The sequence below is a fragment of the Vombatus ursinus genome, unplaced genomic scaffold (assembly GCF_900497805.2).
Source record: "Vombatus ursinus unplaced genomic scaffold, bare-nosed wombat genome assembly UNPS02014799.1, whole genome shotgun sequence".
Taxonomy (NCBI): Eukaryota; Metazoa; Chordata; class Mammalia; order Diprotodontia; family Vombatidae; genus Vombatus; species Vombatus ursinus.
The window spans coordinates 47301811-47323787 of NW_020954577.1; the positions used below are offsets into that span (position 1 = coordinate 47301811).

The following is a 21977-nucleotide window of genomic DNA, read 5'->3' on the forward strand; positions in this document are numbered from 1 at the left end:
CTGTCCCCTGCATCTGGTGCATTACGACCAGCTCTTGTCATTCTTAGCTTGGTGTGGGGATGCCTGGGTCCCATCGCCCACACAACGAGGTATCTGGGTCATCAGTAGGGCACAGGGCAAGAGCTAGAAGGGACTTTGGAGGTCATCTCGTCCAACTCTCATTTTGGAGGTGAAGAATGGAGAGCCAGGTGGGCTGTGACTTCCTCGAGGTCACACAGGTAGCATTTGGCAAAGCTGGCGCTTGAACTCAGGTCCTGTGACTCTCAGTCATCGACTGACTGATGGATATCCCAGTTTCTTTTAAATGTTTCTTTTAAACCTTGATTGGGTTTGAGGAAGAACCCTGTCCAACTCCAGGTTTTCAGTCTGGTGTGATGCAGGGTCAAAGACTTGTGAGTCAAATCCCCAAGGTCCAGAGGTTATACTTATTTTCCTTGTTCTTGATTTGGTGCTGTGTGCAGCAGCCCCTGAAAGGTCTATTCCACGTCAGGAGAAACCAAAGAGCGAAGGGCATCATTGGCCTCCCCAGCCTTCTTTTCTAGGCTGGCGTTCTTTGGCTGCTCAAGCTGGAGTTTTGGTCTACCAGCCTCTTCTCAAAAGGCTTTGGTTGGTTCTGTGGCCAGAACCTTGGGGTTAGAAGGGATTTCAGAAGCCACTTAGACAATCAATGAGTCCCCCAGCATTTATTAAGCACCTACTGTTTATAAGACCATTCACAACCAAGTGGCTTACATAAGAAATTTTTGAGACAGGTCCTTGGCAGTTTCGGGGTGTGTAGCCAGACTGACCATGGTCACAGGGGGAATAGTAAAACCTTACTCCTGTTTAACGCTGCTCTTCATTCCATGGTTCAGATAAACCACAACTTAAATCATTCCCCCTCCTTGAGTTGTATGAGGTTATTTTTACAATTGCATACAGTAAATATTTGATATCCTATGATAAATTTTCTATTCTGCTGTTCCCTCCAGTGCTGAAAAAGACTTCCACGCTAGTGTGTTTTCTATAAATACTGCCTTTCGTAAGTGTTATAGTAGTTTTTAAAATAATAATAATATCGAACATTTATATTGTCAAGTCTACAAGAATGTATTAAGCACCTACTATGTGCCAGCCATGGTGCTAAGCACTGAGGATACAAAGAAAGGCCAAACCTTAGTCCCAGCCCCCAAAGGGCTGACTGTCTAATGGAAAAAACAAGCAAACAACATTGTATAAACAAGCGGTCCATTAGAGAAGTCTCAGAGGGAAGACACTAGCGTGATGGGGGACAGGGAAAAGTTTATCATAGAAGGTGAGGTTTTAGCTGAGGCTGAGAGGCCAGGACACTTGTGGCCAGGACAGTGGAGAGAACGTTGGCTCTGGACACAATTGCCCTGGGTTCAGGTCCTACCTCTAATACTGAAGACCTGTATGATCTTGTCACTTAACTTTTCTGGGCCTCAGTTTCCTCCTCTGTAAGATGAAAAGGTTAGACTAGAGAAGGCCCCTCCAGCCCTTCAGCTGGGATCTCTTTGTATGCTGATAATTTGGCAGACCTTTTATTAGATGTCTGTAAACCTCTAAGCAAGGTAGTACAGTGGATAGAATGCCACACCTGGAGTCGGGAAGACCTGAGTTCAAATCTGACATCAGACACTTACTGAGTGTTCCTTGGCAAGCCATGTATCTCTGTTTGACTCAGTTTCCTCATCTGTAAAATGAGGATATTAATAGCACCTACCTTCCAGGGTTGTTGTGAGGATCAAATGAGATAATAGTTATAAAGTATTTAGCACAGTGCCTGGCACGTAGTACACTCTATATAAGTGGTAGCTGTTATTATTACTAATACATTGTTGGTCAGTCATTTTCAATCATATCCTATCCTTCATGACCCCATTTGAGGTTTTCTTGGCAAAGATACTGGAGTGGTTTACTATTTCCTTCTTCAGCTCATGTTAGAGATGAGGAAACTGAGGCACACAGGGTGAAATGACTTGCCCAGGGTCACACAGGTGGTATATGTCTGAGGCTGGACCTGAACTCAGGTCCTCCTAACTTCAAGGCCTGCACTTTATTCACTTCACCACCTAGCTGCCCTATTACTAATATATAGTTATCAAAAATATTAAACAACGTTATTGTACAGTCCTTTGGCATAAGGCAGTCCCTCCCGGGAGGTCTCTGTTGACCTTTGCTTTCTACACCTAGGCTCATAGTGCCCTGCTCCCCCAGTAGAGGGGTGCCTGTCAATGGGTTAAGTCCTTGTCCAGGTACCCAACTTATGTCTATGAAAAGGCTGGTGGGCCAGCCAGAGAGATTGGGGGAAAACAAGCCCTCAACGAGTTCAGGTGCTGAGAATAACACATGAATCAGTTCAGTGCAAAGCCTTGTTGCAAGCAATGGGGAAGAGGGGGAAGAGGAGAGAGAGAAGGCAACCCCACATATAACTCAGGCTTACACAATGACACAGTATAACTCACACACAGGCAACTCTGCGCTCAGGAGCACAGAGACACAGGTCCATTCAGCAGGAAGGAGGTGCCCCCACAGGAGGAGAGGGGCTCCTCCAAAGGGTCCTTCAGAGAGGGGGGTTCTTATACTATCATCTGGGGGCTGACCAACTTGCATATCAGGAAGTCGAGGCAATATATTATTTTATCAGGGAGAAAACAAGCTAGTGATCGACAAAGCGTTATTTGGGGGACATAGTTGTACTGACCTTCAAAAACCTGTTTTTGTCAGCATTTCTCCATGAGTATGTTCTAGAGAGCCTCCCTTAAGGGGAGCCTGTCCTGATGGCCTCAAAACCATCAGCTCTAATTTCCAACAATGGTTTCCATTCATAAATTCTATAACCTACAACTTTCTTATAGCAGAGATATTATTGATGTCAACATTTCAGCTTGTGATATTGCCGGTTACAACTGGAATGACTCTGGCCACCTTGTATCTCATCAGTTTTACAAGGAGCTGGTTAGAGCTTCACCAGTATTAGGAATAACATGCTAATAATTACCCCTCCTCCATCTCCCAGCCCAAAAACATCTCTAAGGAATGAGGGGCCTCAGCAAGAAGTGTCCAGTAGCCCCCTCCCTCGGCTGCTTCATCTTTCCCCAGTCCACAACCTTGTGTGATCTCAAAGCCCCAATGAGAAAATAGCAACACAAATTCTCCTCTGTGCAGAAGGTGGGAGATACCAGACCCTACAGTCTTCTGTGATTCTATATGGCCTTGGATGACTCATCAATAAATCAGCCATTCATAGAATGTCAGCGTTGGAGAGACTGGGACTTCTCTCGATAATATACTCAATGAGAGGTCATCTAGCTTTTGCTTGATAACCTCCAATAAGGACCCAAGACATCCCGGGCCACTTTTGGGTGGTGCTAATTATTAGGATGTTACTGCTGACATCAAGCCTAAAGTTGGCTCTTTGTGGCTTCTACCCACCACTCCCGGGTCTTCCCTCTTAGGCCAGGCAGATCAGAGCTAGTCCTTCTATGGGATAACCCTTCAGGGACTTGAAGAGTTATTATGGTTCTTTCCTTGAGTCTTTTCTCCTGCATGTTAAACATGCTCAGTTCCTTCTACCAGTTCTTATAAAAATGGCATGAACTGGACACTCTCCAGCGGTGTCCTTCCCAGAATGTGGCACCCACCATGGTACCCAGTGCTCTGGTCTGATCAAGACAGAAAACTACCTTGTCCAGGGTATCGATGTAGCTTGTCATGGCTTTGCCCAGGGACAAAAGGCCAGGTGGTGATTCTTCACACCCGCCACGGTTTCCAAGCCTGCCATCATTTCTAAAGCATCCCATGTCCCGTCATTGTCCCTTAGACCAAGAAGTTTGATGGGCTCTTCAGACTGTTGGCAGTGCCAGGATTTTCTTCACCCGTCCGAGTGCAGTAGGAATGACGTAACGAGTGTTTTTTCATTCATTAAACAAATGTATTGTCCCGCTGTCTCCATTCCCCCTTTCATTGGATAGTGCCCAGGAATACTGGCTGCTGGAATGTGTAAGGGGGAGGCCAGGGTTGTCATGAGCCCATGGAATAATAAAGGACTTCCTCTAGAAGAATTACCTTTTGTGTTTCTGGCTTCTGTTGTGCGCCATGACCTTTGCATATCTGATTTTTCAGCTGTTTTCAGGCTGCTTTGCCTGTCATTCTCCAGGTGTTCATGGGCTTATCTGCTGGGAGGAAACTCAGAGATAAGCTTGAGTTGATCGGTCATTTTGGAGATGGAGAAATTGACTTCCAGAAAGTGATTTACCCAAAATCACACAGCAAGTCAGGGATTTTCTGGGTGATCTTAGTCTTTATGTTGTAAGGACTTAATTATTTGATTTTTTTGCTGGCTATTAAGTTTGTAATTTTTCAAAATTACATTTATTATTTTAAAATTCCTTTCAATGGTCTCAAACATGAGTATCTCAAAATAGAGAAGAATTTTAAAACACACACACACACAAAGGTGATTTTCCTGATTTCTGGTTCAAGACTTTAGTGGGATACAAGGGAAAGAATATTGGTCCTAGAGTCAGAAGAGTTGGGCTCAAATCCCACCTCTGATGCTTATTACCTGTGCAAAGTTGGACAAGTCATTTTATTTCCCTGCGCCTCAGTTTCTCCATTTGTAAATTGAGGGGCATGGACCAGCCCCTCCCAACTTGGGGGCCACGAGCCTCTTTCCTCACCATCTCCTACAATAGTCACACCATATAGATGCTCCCTATTATTTATTTAAAAAACACTTGAATCATTTCTCAAAAGCTATTTTTATAGAGAAGCAATCAATTAATCATGATGTTTCAGGGTGTGATTATGTCCAGAAGTGGGGGAGCAGCAACTTAGACCCAGAAATTGATCTTGTCTTAGTGATCTAGGTATTTCAAAGCCAGTTTGCCTAAGGCTTCCAGAGCTAGAAAGTATTGCTAGCTTCAGATTGGGCCAGGCCTTTATTCCCAAACCAACAAACAGTGAAACTTTCTGGGGAGGGGGAGAGGGCACCCATGCCTCCAGGGACACTTTGCTGCATTTAAACAGCCCAGACATTCTTAGGGTGTGGCCTTTGGCATCCTGAGTGCTGGCTGCCTCCAGAAGCCCTGATTGACTCCATCGTTGGAGACTGGATGGGTGTGGCCACTGGCTAGCTGCACAGTTTGACCAGTTTAGTGGGACTGATCTACCACGAAGAGGCTGAAATGGAGGGCCTGTGTCCAGCTTGGGAAAGATGGAGCAAAACCTAAGATCCTCATTTCCATTGGGAATGTTTTTTAGTTTATTATCTTGAGGCTCGGCATTGTGACCTGGGAGGCAGATTTCTCGGTCACATGTTAAGGAATTTTTAGATATTTGTTGTTGTTCATTTTTCAGTCGTTTCTGACTCTTTGTGATGCCATTTGGGAATTTCTTGGTAAAGATATTGGAGTAGTTTGCCATTTCTTTCTCCAGATCATTTTACAGATGAGGAAACTGAGGCAAAAAGGGTGAAATGACTTGCCCAGAGTCATACAGCTAGCAAGTGTCTGAGGCTGGATTTGAATTCAGGTCTTCCTGACTCCAGGTGTGTCATTCTATCCACTGAACCACTTTTTAAAATTATAAACTTGACCACCAATAAAATGAAGAATAAAATAGATTTTCTTTTTCAATACAAATTTGAATAAGAACATTTTCAGGATTAGAAATTTCTCCTACTTGAGAAGTTCCCATTTTCAAGGATGCTTTGCTTGCGACTCCATTCCCAGTGGGCTGCTCTGTACCAAGATTATGATAAACCATCTTTGTTTTCTGAACCAGTAGGCGCACAAGAGTCCTAAGAAGAGACAGAATTTGTGGCAGGGTGTCAGCTTTCTGGAAACCTCCAGGGTGCTGTCCTCTCCCCTCTGCTGGAGCCAGAATCCTGCAACTGGGGCCTTAGCGCTGCTAGGTCTGAATGCCGGGGCTCACTGCTCTCCTCAGGGACCCTGACAAGCCTCCAGTTTGCACTGCTCCTTCACCAAGTCCAAAAAGGCTGCTGGCCCCTCTTCCCATCCTGCTATTGGCTCTTAACGGTGTGGGAAGATGCTACGGAACACTGAGGGAAGGACTATTCATTTTTGTGGCAGTTCTTTGTATGTGTTTCTTGGTCCACACTCATATTTATTCCCTTGTGACTGAGGAGCTTTAGGGTTAGCTGAGTTCACAAGGAAAGGGCTGCATGTTTCAGAAGCTTCAGACCGGGCAGGCTGAGCAGGGCCTGTGGGCAATGGCCAATGATGGTGTAAAGAGTTCGTACAAGAAACAAAAGTTTAAAAGGGAAAAAAAACACCCATTAGGATGTTTTTAGTTTAATACGTCGCTGAGGCTCAGCATTGTGACCTGGGAGGCAGATTTCTTGGTCACATGTTAAAAAGTTTTTAGATAAATAATTTAACTAACTTTAAAAAATAATAAACTTAACCACCAATAAAATGAAGAATAGAATAAAATAAAAGTCCTTACAAAATAAGGAGTAAAATAACACACAAAGCTATAAACATATTATAGTATATTTAACTATATATGATATATAAAATGTAAATGCATAATTTATATATAGAAAATGTGTGTATATGTACACACACACATATACATATATATATAAATATATATATATATATATATATAAATGTGTGTGTGTGTATGTAAATGTTTTAACAAGGCAGCATGGTATAATTGAAAATAGACAGATGCAGTAGCGGAGGACCTTAGTTCAATTAAATTCAATTCAGTAAACATTTAGTCAGCACCCACTATGTGCCAGGCATTGTGTTATGCGCTGGGGATATAAAAAGAGGCAAAAGACAGTCCCTGCCCTCAAGGAGCTTATAATCTACCTCACCACTGTCATTTACTCCCTGTGTGACCTGAGACAAGTCTTTTAACTTTGCTGGGCTTCACTTTCCTATTCTGTAAAACTGCAGGGAGTCCCTGGTCAGCCTCTGGGGTCCCTTCTATCTCTAAGGCCATGGTGCTTGCTTGTATCTTTTTCTGAAGTTTCCGAGGCTACTTCAGTCTGTGTCCAGTCCAACCATCCTCCCCCATCACATCCCTCCTCTGCTCTTTGGCTGTTTCTTCAATATCTCAATGAGAAGGGACCCATGGGCTTCACCAGACGGCCACTGGGCTCGAGGGGCTCTGAAGTCTTTCCAGCTCTGACATTCTGTGGTTCTGCCAAAGCTGGTCTCTCCCATCCATAATACATGCTTTTCTTCCCTTTGGTCACAGAACAGACTGGGTAACTGGAATTTAGCATCTCCATGACTTCTCATGGCAAAGGGCTGTCAAATGTATTGTCTGTAAGAGGCATTTCCCTCCCTCCCCCATCTGTTTCTGGCTTCGACTAGAGATGTCCTCTTCAATAACACCAGCCTTGCTGGACTCCATCCACGGCAGAGACTTTCCCAGCCAACTCTGTGTTTAAAAAGAGCAACTCCAGACTTTTACAGGCTGTAAACAAAGCTGTCCATGATCACTATTTTATTTCACCCCTTTGTTTGGTCTGGAACAGAGTGTCCCTTTGACATCACAATTTCTGAAGGGTTCTTGACCTAGGGGCCATGAACTTATTTGTTTTTATTTTTTAATATTTCATTATAATTGGTTTCCATGACAATTCTATGTATTTAAGAACATGGTTCTGAGAAGGAGTCCATGGGCTTTATCACACTTGATTGCCAGAGGAGGACATGACACAAAAAGGTCGAGAACTCCTGCTCTACAGGACCTTGATTTGTTTTTCTATGTCTTTGTCAACAAATATTATCAAAATATATCAAGTACCTACTATGTGCCTAGTCTTGTGCTGTGGGGGAATAAGAATGAAGTACTGGACTTTACTTAGCTATCACTCCTCTTGGAAGGTAAGCTTTCTGAGGGTAGGGACTGAGCATTGTTTATCTTTGTATCTCCAGTAAGTTGCACACAATAGGTGGTTCATAAGTGCTTATTGAATGAGAGTTAATGCAAACCCAATAGTGAAACAATTAATTAACCCTTAAGTTTTAAACTTTAAGGTTCTTGAAGGAATTTCTTGTTTGTCTTTTTTTTTTTCCTGCTTTTTGGTGAGGCAATCGAGGTTAAGTGACTTGCTCAGGGTCACAGAGCTAGTACGTGTCTGAAGCTGAATTTGAGCTCAGGTCCTCCTGACTCCAAGGCTGGAGCTGTATCCACTGTGCCACCTAGCTGCCCCTTCTTGTTTGTCTTTGTATCCCAGGTGCCTCTCACACTGTTGTTGACTGATTAAATGAGGAAGGAAAATGGAATTTCCCAGAAGGGAATATTTAGTGACAATTGAGATAACAAATTCAATAGAATGGGGAATGTGGAAGCCTGATTACAGGAATTTAAGAGGGGAATAGCTAGATAGGAAGTGGAGATGGTTGTAGATGAGCTTTGGGAGGTTTGGAATTTAAAAGGAGAGAATTTGGATGGTAGTTTGAATGGTCAAATCAAAGCTTGTTTTTTAAGATAAAGGAAATTGGAGAATGTTTGAAAGCTGGAGAGACAGAGAGAGAGACAGAGAAAGACAGAGAAAGAGAAAAACAGAGAAAGAAAAGAGAGAGAGAGACAGACACAGAGACAGAGGGAGAGAGAGGGAGAGGAAGAGAGGGAGGGAGGAGAGGGAGAGAGAGAGAGAGAGAGAGAGAGAGAGAAGAAATGGCTCACATTGATATAGTCCTTTAAGGCAGTATGTTTCAGCAGAGTCAAAGGACCACCTGTCATAGTAAGCCTCTAATGTAGAGGGGTCGTGATTGGGATCTATCTTCACACTGGTGGAATTGTGGATCCTTAATATATTATCTTATTATACCTAGTTTATGGCAAAAGAGCTGCAGAAAAGTGTAAAGGCAGACACCTTTGGGGATGAACATCTCCATGTTTGTCCTCTGCCTAGTTCACGGTTTGGGTGCACACAGTCAGTGCTTAATAAAAGCTTATCGATTTGTAGGTGGAGCTAGATCTCATTTTAGAACAAAATAAAGCATTGATGGGGGCAGCTGAAGGGTCCCATGGAATGTAAACTCCTTGAGGGCAGAATCTATTGCCTTTTTGTCTTAAATCTCCAGGAGAGTACCCAGCACACAGTCGGTGCTTCATAAATGCTTGTTAAACTGAACTGAATTCTCTCTCTTTTCTTCTTCCTTTCTTAGTGTACATACATTGCAATTGACCAAGTCCCGAGGACGCATGCCATTGTGATCAGCAGACCTGCCTGGCTGTGGGGGGCAGAAATGGGAGCCAACGAACATGGGGTCTGCATCGCCAATGAAGCCATCAGTACCAGAGAGCCAGCCCCTGAGAATGAAGCCTTACTGGGGATGGACCTGGTCAGGTAGGTGGGGGCTTTACTGGAGAAGAGAGGCTGCTAGGAAGTGGGATGGCGGGTTGGGTTTGTCATCCAAGAGAAGCAGGCAGAGGCATGCACACACCCTGAGTGTTAGGCCTTGCCCTGGCTATCTGTTGTCCTGTGTATTCAGGAAGAAAAGAATCATTTCTAAAGCACCTACAATATGTCAGGAACTGTGATAAGCACTTCACAAATATTTTATTTGGGACAGGGCTTGAGGTGGGAAGTAGATCTGAGGGCAGCAAACATTCTCCTCCCTCCCCCCCCTCCCCATTTTATAGATGGGAAAGCCAAGTCTCAGAGAAGTGGGATGGCTTCTCTGTGATGGTCTCATGGCTAGTAAATTGGAACCCAGGTCTTTCCTGATTCTAAGCCCAGAGCTCCTTCCAGCACCCCTTCTGCCTCTCAGACTCAGGCCTGTTCCACTGATTTGGGCCACTCCACCCAAGGTTTTCTAGTGGCACAACATGGTGCCGTGGAAAGAATGCTGCATGTGGACTCTGGCTTGCTCTATCCAAAGATCATAGAGGGATGAGTTACTGGGGTAAACCTACATTTCCTTCAAGACTTTGGGCAAGTCATTTTACTTTCATGGATCTCAAATTCCTTCTCTGTAAAATTGGAAGGGAGTGTGTAGAGTAGGACTAGATAAATTCTAGGATCCCTTCAGGTTCTGAAACTCTGAGCCTTCTTTCTCACCCGTGTGTCATTCCCCCTCCCCCACAAAATTCTTTCTTTCCCCTCTCCTTCTCCCACCCCACACAAGAGATGAAGGGATGGTGCCAAAGGACATTCTCAAGTTTTTTACATTCTCTAAAGTAATGGGACGAAATCAGAGGGGGCCCGTGGTTAATACCACCAGATGGAGACGCAGGAGGCCTGAGTTCTGGGCTTAGCCAAGCCTTTAGGAATATAAGATCAAAGATTCGGAGCTGGAAGGACTCTCACACACCATGTAGTCTAAACTGTGTGACTGGGAGAACATTTCTTCACTGGTAAGGGACTTAGTTTCCTCATCTGTAAAATAAGTACATTGAACTAGACATTCTTCAGGGTCCTTTTTACCTTGAAAATTCCACGTGTCTTTACAAGGAATCTGAGCAGCATATCCTGGGCTTTGCTTTACCCCAAGGTCAGTGCATACCATACAAAACACAATTGTATCATTTTCTTATTTAGTCATTTCAGTCGTATCTGACTCTCTATCGCTCCACTTGGGGGTTTTCTTGGCAAAGATAACAGCTCATTTTACAGATGAAGAAACTGAGGCAAACAGGGCTAAGTGACTTGCTTAGAGTCACACAACTGTAAGTGTCTGAGGTCAGATTTGAACTCGAGTCTTCCTGATTCCAGGCTTGGCAGTCTATATACTCGGACACCTAGTTGATCATTTGCATCATATCTGTCACCCCAAACCTTTCCTACAATAGCAAACATTTCAGGTAGCATCAACGCACCAGTCTCATTTTGCAAATACATAGACAAGGCCTGGTTTGAAGTCTTCTGGGTCAAGACCATGTATCCAGGTCCAGGTGGGAGCTAAGCCAGCACTGAGCTCCATGTCTGTTTTTTTGTCGATTCTTGGCATGAAGGCGGATTTGGCTTTTCATCTGCCCACCTCCATCTTCTCACTAGCACAGTCTCTGACATAAGTGCTTTGTAAAGAAATGCTTGTTGCTTGATTGAGTGGGGGGACCTTGAGGAAACTTTTCCTGTTGCCCTCCTAACCTGGCAGCCAAGAATGGCAAAAGTAGCACTGCTGGTGTTTAATCAATGGGTCCATCTGAGCTTTCTCATATCGAGCCCTGCAACGTGCGAACCAAAGCAGCTCCTGGGAAAGATCAGCAGGACACAAACTGGTGAGTTCCATGCAAGAGGGAGCGTTTTGCATCTCATGCTCTGTCCAGTGCTCAGCTAGAAGGCCCCAGTTTGAGCGGGATCCTGCCCACTTGTCACATTAGAGGCATGGCTTTTACCAGCCCCCTAAGGCTCTGCAGTGACATATATTTTTATCCTTTCTGCCTTTTTCATCACCCCTCACTGAATTATTTAAGGTGCTGCTTAGTATCATGTGAGAAGCCCTCGTCTGTGCCAACCACCCTGGGCTCTCAAAGATCCTACAGTCACCAGCTCTGTTCTTATTAGGGCACCTTACTCAAAAAAGGATAGGGTTTCAAGTTTGCAGGTTGGCAGTTACCATCCTGTTCTTACCACCCCCGCTGGTGCCTCCTTGGCATTTCCCTGTGAGAGATCATCGGAGGATGAGCTACCAGGATTAACCTTCCTTTGGTGGCTCGCAGTACAATTTAAGCAATGAAGGATTCTTTGAAGTGTCTTCTCTCTATGAAGTGCTATGGTAGGGCTTAGGGAGGCCAAGGCAACATGATGCTGTGCTCAGATCGCTCACTATCATATCTACTTTTTGCCACAATCTGGAATCCTGTTGTCCACAATGGTGGGACCTAAACATGAACTCTAGATGATATGTTTGGAGATTTTGCCATAGTAAATTCTGGGTGGGGACAATGAGCCAGAGAGAGAGGGGATTATTTGGGGGATATCCCCTGAGATCAAATCAGGTCTATATGAGCCTACAGTCAGGCATCTTGGGCCATAGGCTTATCTATGTGCCCACTGCTTCTTTCCAGTAGAATATAAGCTCTCTGAGGGCAAAGACTCATTTTTTTTGTTTGTTTTTACTTTGTGAATAGCACCCAGTAAGGTGACTGGCATCCAGGAAGCTGGCAGCAGGCAGACTTGGAGAGAGGCCAGGCAAGACCCTAGTCCTGGAGGCAGTGAGGCATGGGGCAGATCATATAGAAGCCAGAGTATTTAGTCACTCAGTCAATTAGCATTTTAAAAAATCTTATTTTTTTTTTTTAACATTCATTTATTAAAAAATTTTTTTTTTTAGTTCCACATTCTCTCCCTCTCTCCAGTCCCTCCTCTACCCATTGAGAAGGCAAGCCTTGTGATACAGGTGAAGTCACAGCATTTTTTATTAAGTGCCAGGTACTATGCTAAGCAGTAGGGATACAAAGAATAATAAAAAAAAAGAAAAGAAAACAAACAGCCTCTGCCCTCAAGGAGCTTGAAATCTAAAGGGAAAGTCAAGCATGAAAAAATAACTGGGACATAGAGGTATGTGTATATATATATATATATATATATATGTATACACACACATATACATATACATATATACATTATATACACATATTATACACACATTATTTTTATATATACATATATCTATATCTATCTATCTATCTATCTATCTGTCTATCTATCTATCTATCTATCTATCTATCTATCTATCTATCTATCTATCTATCTATCTATCTTAGACCATTAGGGAAGACCAGGAAAAGCCACTTGCACAAGGTGGGACTTAACCTGAGTCTTGAAGAAAGCCAGGGAAATTGAACGGTGGAGATGAAGAGGGAGATCATTCCAGGCATGGGCACAGCCAATGAAAAGGCATGGAGATGGGAATGCCAAGTACGAGGAAGGGCAGTGGGTCAGTGTGGCTCAATCACAGTGTGTGTGGAGGGCAATCAAGTATAAGAAGACTGGGAAGGTAGGAAAGGGCAGGTTGTGAAGGTCTTTAGATGTCAAACAGAGGAGTTTAGTTTATCCGGAGGTAATAGGGAGCCACCACAGCTTATTGAGGAAGGAGCTGTAACATGCACAGACCTACACTGTAGCACAATGACTAGCAGTGGAGAGGAGAATGGATTGGAGTGGGGAAAGATGGAAGCAGGACTGTGGAAGCCTATTGCAATGGTCCAGGCTCAAGGTAAAGAGGACCCATACTAAGGTGATGGCTGGGTGAGTGGAGAGAAGAAAATGCACATGAGGGATGTGAGATGTTTGTCAAAGAACTGACAATCTGGGACAAGCAAGAGTGAGGAGCAAGGGTAACACTGAGGTTTGACCTTGGGGTGCCTAGGAGGATGGTGGCACCCCAGACAGTAATAAGAAATGCAGAAGAGGGAAGGATTTAGGGGCTCAGAGAAAGAGTTTAGAGCTGGAAAGAGACCTTAGGGATTATTGAATTCAATCCCTTCATTTTGCAGATGAGGAAACTGAGGCACAGAGAAGCAACATGGCTTGTCCAATGTTGTGCAGCTTGTAGGTTGCAAGGGCAGGCTTACAGCCCAGGCTGTCTGACTTTAGAGTGACTGCTTTAATCAGTCATACCGTTCTGCCTGCAGAGCACCAACACAAAGACTTTGGCACAAGGAAGTGGAACAGGACCCAGTTACTGGGACTAGGGCCCTTGGCCACTTGGAGGAAAGGGCAGGAGCCCAGGGACAGAGCCAAGGCACAAGGGGGTTACAGAGCTGGGTGCCGGGATGATGGGATGCTGGGCCACCTGGTGGATCTAGGGCCTTGACCTCTGCTTTTCTGCTTAAGACATGGATTGGTCCCAGGGCCTGGAAGCAGGGCGAAATCTGAAGGTCAGAGTTAAGTGGACTCAGCTCTATGAATGCTGGGTCAGAAAAGCAAGCCAGATATTACAGGAGGGCTTTATAGAAAGTTGGAGCTGGTTTTTGAAGGATGGTAAGGATTTGGATAGATGACTTTTTTAAAAATTATTTTTATTTTGAACTTAACAAACACCAAATAGGATAAACATTTTCACATACATAATAGAACAGGAGAGAAAAAAAGGACTGTACATGAAACTTCAGATTTCTATTATTTGCAACTGACTTTTCTTTTTAAGTAGGTAAAAAAAAACAACCTATAACTTTCAAACCTGTAACTTTTCAAAGTTATCCTGTGCATTAGTGCTTCTTTCTGGCCTTCCTTCTATTCTCTACATTCAAAAAAAAGATGCTTCAACAATCCTCTTGTCTTCCTTCCTTCCTTCCTTCCTTCCTTTATTTCTTGATATTCTATCCTGCCTTCCTCCCCCATCCCCCACTGGAAAAAGAAAAAACAAAAATATTTTGTAACAAATATGCATAGTCAAATAAAACAAATTTGCCATGCCCCAAGATTTGTGGCTAAATTTGCACCCTGAATCCATCACTTCTCTTTAAGGCATTCTTCAACACTGGTCCTTTGGAATTGTGGTTGTTTTTTGCATTGGGCAGAGTTCTTCAGTCCTTCAAAGTTGTTTGTCTTTACAATATTGCTGTCGTTGTATACGTTGTTCTCCTGGTTCTGCTCAGTTCCCTCTTCATCAGTTCATACAGATCTTCCCTGGTCTCTCTGACACTATCCACTTTATCATTCCATAGGTTGCTTCTTGTGTAATATTATTCGGTCATATTCATCCACCATAATTTGTTTAGTCATTCCCAAATTGTGGAGCACATCTGTAGTTTTGAGTTCTTTGCTGCTACCATGAAGAGCTACTCTAAATACTTGTGTACACATAGGTCCTTTCCAAGAGGATTAATGTTGATATGCTGTAGTTGAAAAGGGTTTTGGGGGCCAGTCAGAGTTGGGGATGGGCCACAGGGTGAGACTCTAATCTCAAGCCACTGACATCGACTTCTGTCCCTTGCTAATCACGCCAATGGAGGGATTGCAGGCTAGGAAGAGTGAGGAATTAGAAGCACTGGAGTTGGACCTCCTCCATCTAGGAAAGGACAGCCGTGAGAGGCTTCATCAGCACACATGTTGGTGTGATCTCTGGTCCCAAATCAACACGTCTGGAACTATAATAAGGCACCTCACTTTACCACAGATTTGGTCCTTTTGTGGATAAAGTCATGTCTCCTGAGCCTCATCTTCTAGGAGGGCTGTTAATAAGATGGAATGATCTGAAAGAGGAAGGCAGCTGGGTGCTAAAGCGAACTTCTTTCTCATACGTCTTTTTTTTTTTTCATTATGTGTATATTAAATTTAACCCGGTAGGATCCAAACTGTCTGCTTATTTGTGCCTCCTTCTGAACTTCTGTGTATTTTTAAATGTTTCGTTGAAACTCTTTTCTTTGTTCTTTTTCTTTTCCCCATTGCTATCATTATTCATCAGCCCTTCTCCTCTCACAAGCCAAACCCCTTTGCTTCGTAAACCATATAATCAAGCAACACAAATCAAGGCATGGGCCATGTCCGGAAACGTTACCTCTCCTTCTGCTCCCCTAGTCCATCTCTTCTGCTAAGGGGGGAGAGGCAAGCTTGGCCAACAGCCGTCTGACATCAGAGTTCTGCCCTCGGGGGCCAGGCAGATCCAAGCTAATCCCTCTTCCCCACGACAGACCTTCCACAATTCCTGACTTTTTAATACAAGAAATAGATTCTATTCCATAATCCCTGTTTAGAAAAGGAGACATTTTATTAACAGGATGGTCTCCTTAAGTCAGTTGTCTCATGAGCTTATTCTTATGTTCCTCTCTCCCAGTTTCATCATCCACCTTCCCAATCATCGCTGTGAAACTAAGTCTTCTTAAGCAAGCTTAAATAGAAAAGTGTCAGACACATCAATGAGCAATTATTCGACCATGAAAATAAGCCTGTTATGGGAGTAAATGTCACATTCTTTTTAGCGTCTGGAATAGCCCAGTAAAAGGAAATACTCTTTCAGTGAAAGCATAGGAGATTTTTTAAAATTTTATATTAATAACATATTACTACTGTAAAACTTGCAAATTATTTTAGATACATTTGAGCCTGAACAACCTTGTCAGACAGGCACTTCAAGTGTCATCATCCCCATTTTAAAGATGAGAACACCGAGGCTCAAAGAGGTTCAGTGATGCCCCAGTGGTCTGGGTCACATGCTTTGTGAGGGTCAGGGTGGGATTTGGACCTAGGTCTTCCAGATGCCCATCTAGTGCTGTAGTCAGTCAATTAACAAGCATTTATTAATCCCCTCCTATGTGCCGGGTGAGTGACAGGGGGGCAGAGTGGATGGGGAGCTGACCGTGGAGTCAGGAAGACTTGAGTTTAAATCCTGCCTCAGACGCTCGCTAGCTGTAACTTGGGGGCAAGTTGCTTAACTTTTATTTGCCTCAGTTTCCTCATCTGTAAAATGAGGATGATAAAACAATTACCTCACAAGGTAGGTGCCAGGATCAGATGGGAAAATTCATGCAAAGTACTTTGCAAATCTTAAAATGCTATATGTAAATGTTAGCTGTTATTATTTATTAGTAGTTGTTAGTTATTAACGGTTAATAATGTTAGTCATTATTATTGGTGTTTAAACAGGTTCTGATTGTTACAATGATCTCAAAGTGGATTAAAAAGACTCGGATTCTACTTTTTCTTTCTGTTTCAGGCTGGGTCTAGAAAGGGGTGCCACCGCCAAAGAGGCCTTTGACGTCATCGTCTCCTTGCTGGAAGAGCACGGGCAAGGCGGAAATTACTATGAAGACGGGAACTTGTGCCACACTTTCCAAAGCGCATACCTGATTGTGGATCGAGAAGAAGCCTGGGTGTTAGAGACCATAGGGAAACACTGGGCAGCTGAAAAAATCACAGGTTGGCGAGTTTGGTTGATGGGAGTTGATGAGGATGAGGAAGGGGATGGTGCAGCTGGCACCTGGGAGACTTTGCTTCCTCTCTGTGCACTCACCCTCTTCTGCTTAGCTCTCTGTCACCTGCCAAGGTCTCTGCTTCCTCATTAGACTAATGATGTACCTGGAGCCCAGGTGCAGTAGGCTCGCTTCATAGGAGGTAAAACTTGGGTTTTTTCCTTGTAAGTGTCCTGGTCTTTGGACTGCACCCCTCCCTTCCCCTGGGTCCACAGATGAAACAACATCATCATCACTCCATCCAACCAGATGAACCAGCTTTGGGGGGATGGTACCCTTGCAATTCTGCAATGTGACAGTCTGGGGCCTTTTTATTCTACTTGGTGATCTGTGATATCACAGGGTGCAGTTTGACTTTGTTCAGCTTTAGCAAATTTGTGGGAAAGCAGTACTCTTGACTCTCTACTGTGTTGCTTCAGGAGAAAAAGTAAGAGGATGTACCTGGTAAAATCAATTCCTACTCTGTGGTTCTTCTGTCTGGACAGTGCTTGATCCCAGCTGGGGACAGAGACACTCTACAGGGTTCCAGAGAGCTGGAAAAAACCAGATTTGGTGAAACTCCTACAAAATCTCCCCAAGGGGTATTTGGTACCCAGTATTTTATATTTCAATTCTCCACATCTCCAGGACCAATCTAGAACTGCAAGCAGGGCATTAAGTTCATTCATAGACTGCTAGTTCAAAACCTTTACCCTCAGCACGGTGCTTGGGGCCCTCAGAGACTCTGGAATGGAAGCCTGGCTCATTCCAGATTAGACCCACCAACAGACTGCTGATCTTGAGGCTTTTTAAAAAATCGGTTCAATATAAGAGTGTTTTTTGGGAACCAGAGTTATTGGAGTATTAAAAAAAGAACTCCAATAACACATAAAATCTGCTCAACCTAATAACATTCTAATCTACCTCAATCCATCAAGCATTTATTTTTATTGTTAAATAAAGTTTTATTAATACTTTTTGTTTTTATGCCACCCATATTTCTCAATGCAACCGTGCCCTCCCCAGAGAGCCAACCCCTTTAAGAGTAAAAAAGAGTGGGAAAAAAACCAGTTCAACAAAACTAGCCAATAGAAAAAGTCTGGCATTATCTGCCATGTTACACACTTATAGATTCCCTCATCTGCAGAATAGCACAGGCAGGTGTCTCCTCCAGTCACTCCAGGGCCAAGCTTGGCCATTGCAATCTCACAGCTTTCTGTTTTATTGTTTGGTTGTTGGTTGTTAAATTTATGTCATTGTAGCCATTGCGTATATCAGTTTCTTGGTTCTGCAGACTTCACTTTGCATCAGTTTCTATGTCTTCCTTTGCTTCTCTGTAGTCACCATATTTATCATTTCTTACAGCACAGAATATACTATTCATTGCATTCTTGTATCACAGCTCATTTGACCTTTCCCTCATTTGATGGAGATCTACTTTCTAAGAAGGATTTATTAAGTAACTAATATGCCAGAAAATCGTAGCACCATAACCCTAGAGCTGGAAGAGGTTTATCTAGTCCAGTACCATCATTTTACATATGAGGAAACTGAGTCCCAGGGAAATTAAGGGCCATGCCCAAAGTTACAGTGATAGGAAGCATCCAAAGTGGGATTTGAACCCAAATGCTCCGGCTCTGCCTTCTGCCTCACCTCTAAGCACTGGGGATGCAAAGACAAAACTTACATTTTCCTCTGTGTGTGTGTGTATGTGTATGTGTGTGTGTGTGTGTGTGTGTGTGTGTGTGTGGTGTGTTATGTAATCAAATAAGTATATATTGTTGTTGCTCAGTTGTTTCAGTCTTGTCCAACTCTTCATAACCCCGTTTGCAGTTTTCTTGGCAGACATACTGAAATGGTTTGGTTACTTCCTTCTCCGGCTGACTTTACAGATGAGGAAACTGAGGCAAACAAGGTTAAGTGACTTGCCCCGGGTCACACGACTAGTAAGTGTCTGAGGCTGGATTTGAACTCACAAAAGTGAGTCTTTCTCACTCCAGGCCTGGTGCTTTATCCATTGCACCACCTAGCTGCCTGTTTTATATATGTATATGTGTATATATATATATATATATATATACACACACACACACACACACACATAACATATAGTATATACATAATAACAATTAGAGGAGGGATAGAGAATTAACAAGTAATCGAATCAAGAAAGACTTCCTGGAGGAGGTGTCTCCTCTGCTGAGCCTTGGAGAAAGACTTCTGAGTGGTTTCAAAGCCTGGTGTGATATAATTCCTAAAAACTTCTTTGCCAAAAGATCTTATCAGGGCCAAGGCCTGATGGGGATGGGGATGTCAGCTCTGCACTGTAATTACACGGTATTTATGCAGAACTCTATGATGGGTGTCTCTATTCCAGAAGTTTATTTGCAATGGAATTCAACTAAAAACCCATCTCCCTCCCTCCTCCATAGATCTGCTTTTAATTTCAAAAAAACACTGACATTTTAAAAATTGTGCAGCTGCTGCTTTTACTGGCTGATTGCGGGAAGTCTGATTACAGATTCAAGTCTGGCAGCCGCTAAGCATACTTAAAGAAATAGCCTTTTTGAATCAGCCCAGTTAAGAAAGAAAAATCTCAGTGCTTGCTGGCGAGTTGGGGCTTTCTCAGCAGCTTAGCATGAATTGTATGGAAATCACTGGTGCAGGACAGAGAGTTCACTTTTTTTTTTAATTTCTATCTTCTACTTTCCTCTATGATGATAAAAGGCAAAGAGAGGCCAGCTCTTGTGAGCAGCCAGTTGTCTTCATTTGGGAAGTGAGCGCAGGGAAACACAATGGAGGAGAAGCCAATACATCAGTGGCCCTGGTTCCAGCCTTCAGTTCCATTTTCAGGAAATTAACTGTTTGATTGTAGCCTATGATTCTAAGTTTTTCCTCATCTACCGCTCTTTGTGGGCAGCAAATAAGACCACCCCTACTCCAACCACAGTTTCTAGCTAGCAATCACCTCTCACAGGCAGCCTTTTCCATATATTGACCCTAGAGAGTGTCTCGTAGACCCAAGCCTAATTCAGCTCATGGGTATGTTGAGTTCTGAGGTGCAGAGATGGGCACAACAAGCCTGTTCTCTCTGCTTTGTGGATGTTATGAGACCTTGCTGTCCAGTCATACACAGGGCAGGAAACTCAGGGTCTGGGTGCATTTTGATGCTGATTTTGCTGGACTTCATTTGTTTTTCTTATGGGAGGGACTCTCAGATACTACATCACAGTGTACTGTGTAGAACATGCAGACCATGATTTACAAGCAACTTTTAAAATGAGTTCGTGTTGTTAATACTGATGAGTCATGGCATGGCAAAGGAGGTAAGCTGTAAGACAGCGTCAGTCTTTACTCAGTGCAAACCCCACCACTGCTATTTAGTAGCAGTGTGATCATGAGCAAATCCTTTAAGTCTTCTGTGCCTCAGTTTCTTCCTCTGTAAAATGAGACAGCTGGCCTGGACAAGATGGCCTAGAGGTCTCTTTTAGCTCTAGAAGTAGCACCTTATGACATAGGTTCATATCCCACCTCTAAAGATTAGAGCCTGTGTGATGTGGAGCAAATAAATGACTTAGCCTTCCAGGCCTCAGTTTCCTCATGGGTTCCTCATCAATCCTCTGATCTTTGTCATCACCTTTCCAGGTCTGAATTTCTTTCTCGTGTGTGTGTGTGTGTGTGTGTGTGTGTGTGTGTGTGTGTAACAAAAGCCCACAAGTGGCTTCCTTAAATTTTACCATCCTAAATGCCAGTGATAGCCAAGCATCTCTCTTGGAAGGGATTTTCTGCCTTTCTGAGGGTAATAAATGCCTAGCTGTCCTTCAGCCAGATGGTGGAGGGGCCTCACATATTTTTCTTTAATTGCAAATTTAAGCTCAGTTAAGCATTATCTATTCACTCCATCACACTCTTTGGTCAGGGTTGGCTAGTTTTCCTGTTGTGTTGGTTAATGGAGTTTACCCAGAAACAGGGCAAGATGGTGTCTGTTTTCATATCCACCCAATTTAACACATTCTAGTTTTGCTTTCTTCCCATCATTAAGCACCATCACGGGAGGGCAATGGGAGTTCTCAGGTTCTAATGGCTTCCTCTGAGGTATATGTTGAACTAATGCAAAGTTCACTCTTTCTGTAGAGGGAGTGAAGTGCATTTGTAACCAGCTTTCCATCACATCCAAGATCGATGCAGAGCACCCCGAGCTCAGGAGTTATGCCGAAGGTCAAGGCTGGTGGACTACCGACCAAGAGTTCAATTTCTCAGAAGTGTTTTCTCAAGCAGATGACCACCTGGGCTGCTGTTCAGGCAAAGACAGCCTAGAAAAACAAGAGGGTAAGTAAAGGCACCCTTTAAGCATCTCTTTCTCATTTGTTGGGCAATATACCAGTAAGTAAGCCTCACTCACTTCCCTGGTTTCCTTCAAGACTCAGCTTGAATCCCACTTTCTTCCCTGGACCTTGCCCAGTCTTCCCTCCCCAGACTTTTCCCTTTCCTTCAACGTCATCTTTCATTTACGTTGTATACGCTTGTACTTACATAGTGAGCACTTTGAGGACAGGACTGTGTTTTTGCCTTTCTTTGTATCCCCAGGACTAGCACAGCGGCTGACAGTGCTAAATAAGTGCTTAATAAATGCTGGACTGGCTAAGTGAATAAAAGGAAGCAGGCAGAATGGACTTTAAGTACGGAACTCCTTGCTGAAGCTGACGTAGGGGAAACCATGAATTGTGCTTCTGTTCACACTTCTATTGCCAAACTCTTCCACTCTCTATTATCTTCTAAGCTACTGACCTAGTTATTCCGAGCCTATTTGTCCCAGGATTTCAAGTTCAAAATGATATTGGAGATGATTTAATTTAACCCCGTCCTTCCTAATCTTATAAATGAAGGAACTGAAGGTTGGAGTAATAAGGTGACGTATGAGAACTCCAATGCGAATTCAGGTCACCTGACTGGAAGCCTTCACTTTTCCACTGCTCCCTATCAGGAAGAATTATGATGAAAATGAGAAAATCAAGGTGGAATGAGCCCTGACTCAGGAGTCAGGAGACCTGGGTTCAGATCCCATCTCTGTTCCCCATTGTACCTGTATGACCTTGGTCAAATCAGGCTCCATTTCATCATCTGTAAAAAAGGAGGTTGGGCTC

At 43.5% G+C, this 21977-nt stretch overlaps 1 protein-coding gene across 1 annotated transcript in view; it reads left to right on the forward strand.

Moving 5' to 3' along the window:
- LOC114050516 (secernin-1) overlaps window positions 1–21977 on the forward strand; it is a 64833-nt gene that overhangs the window by 23690 nt on the left and 19166 nt on the right. The window contains exons 3-5 of the mRNA XM_027872273.1: window positions 9162–9343; window positions 16599–16801; window positions 20968–21162. Coding sequence (XP_027728074.1) covers window positions 9162–9343; window positions 16599–16801; window positions 20968–21162 — 580 coding nt within the window. The remainder of the gene's footprint in view (window positions 1–9161; window positions 9344–16598; window positions 16802–20967; window positions 21163–21977) is intronic.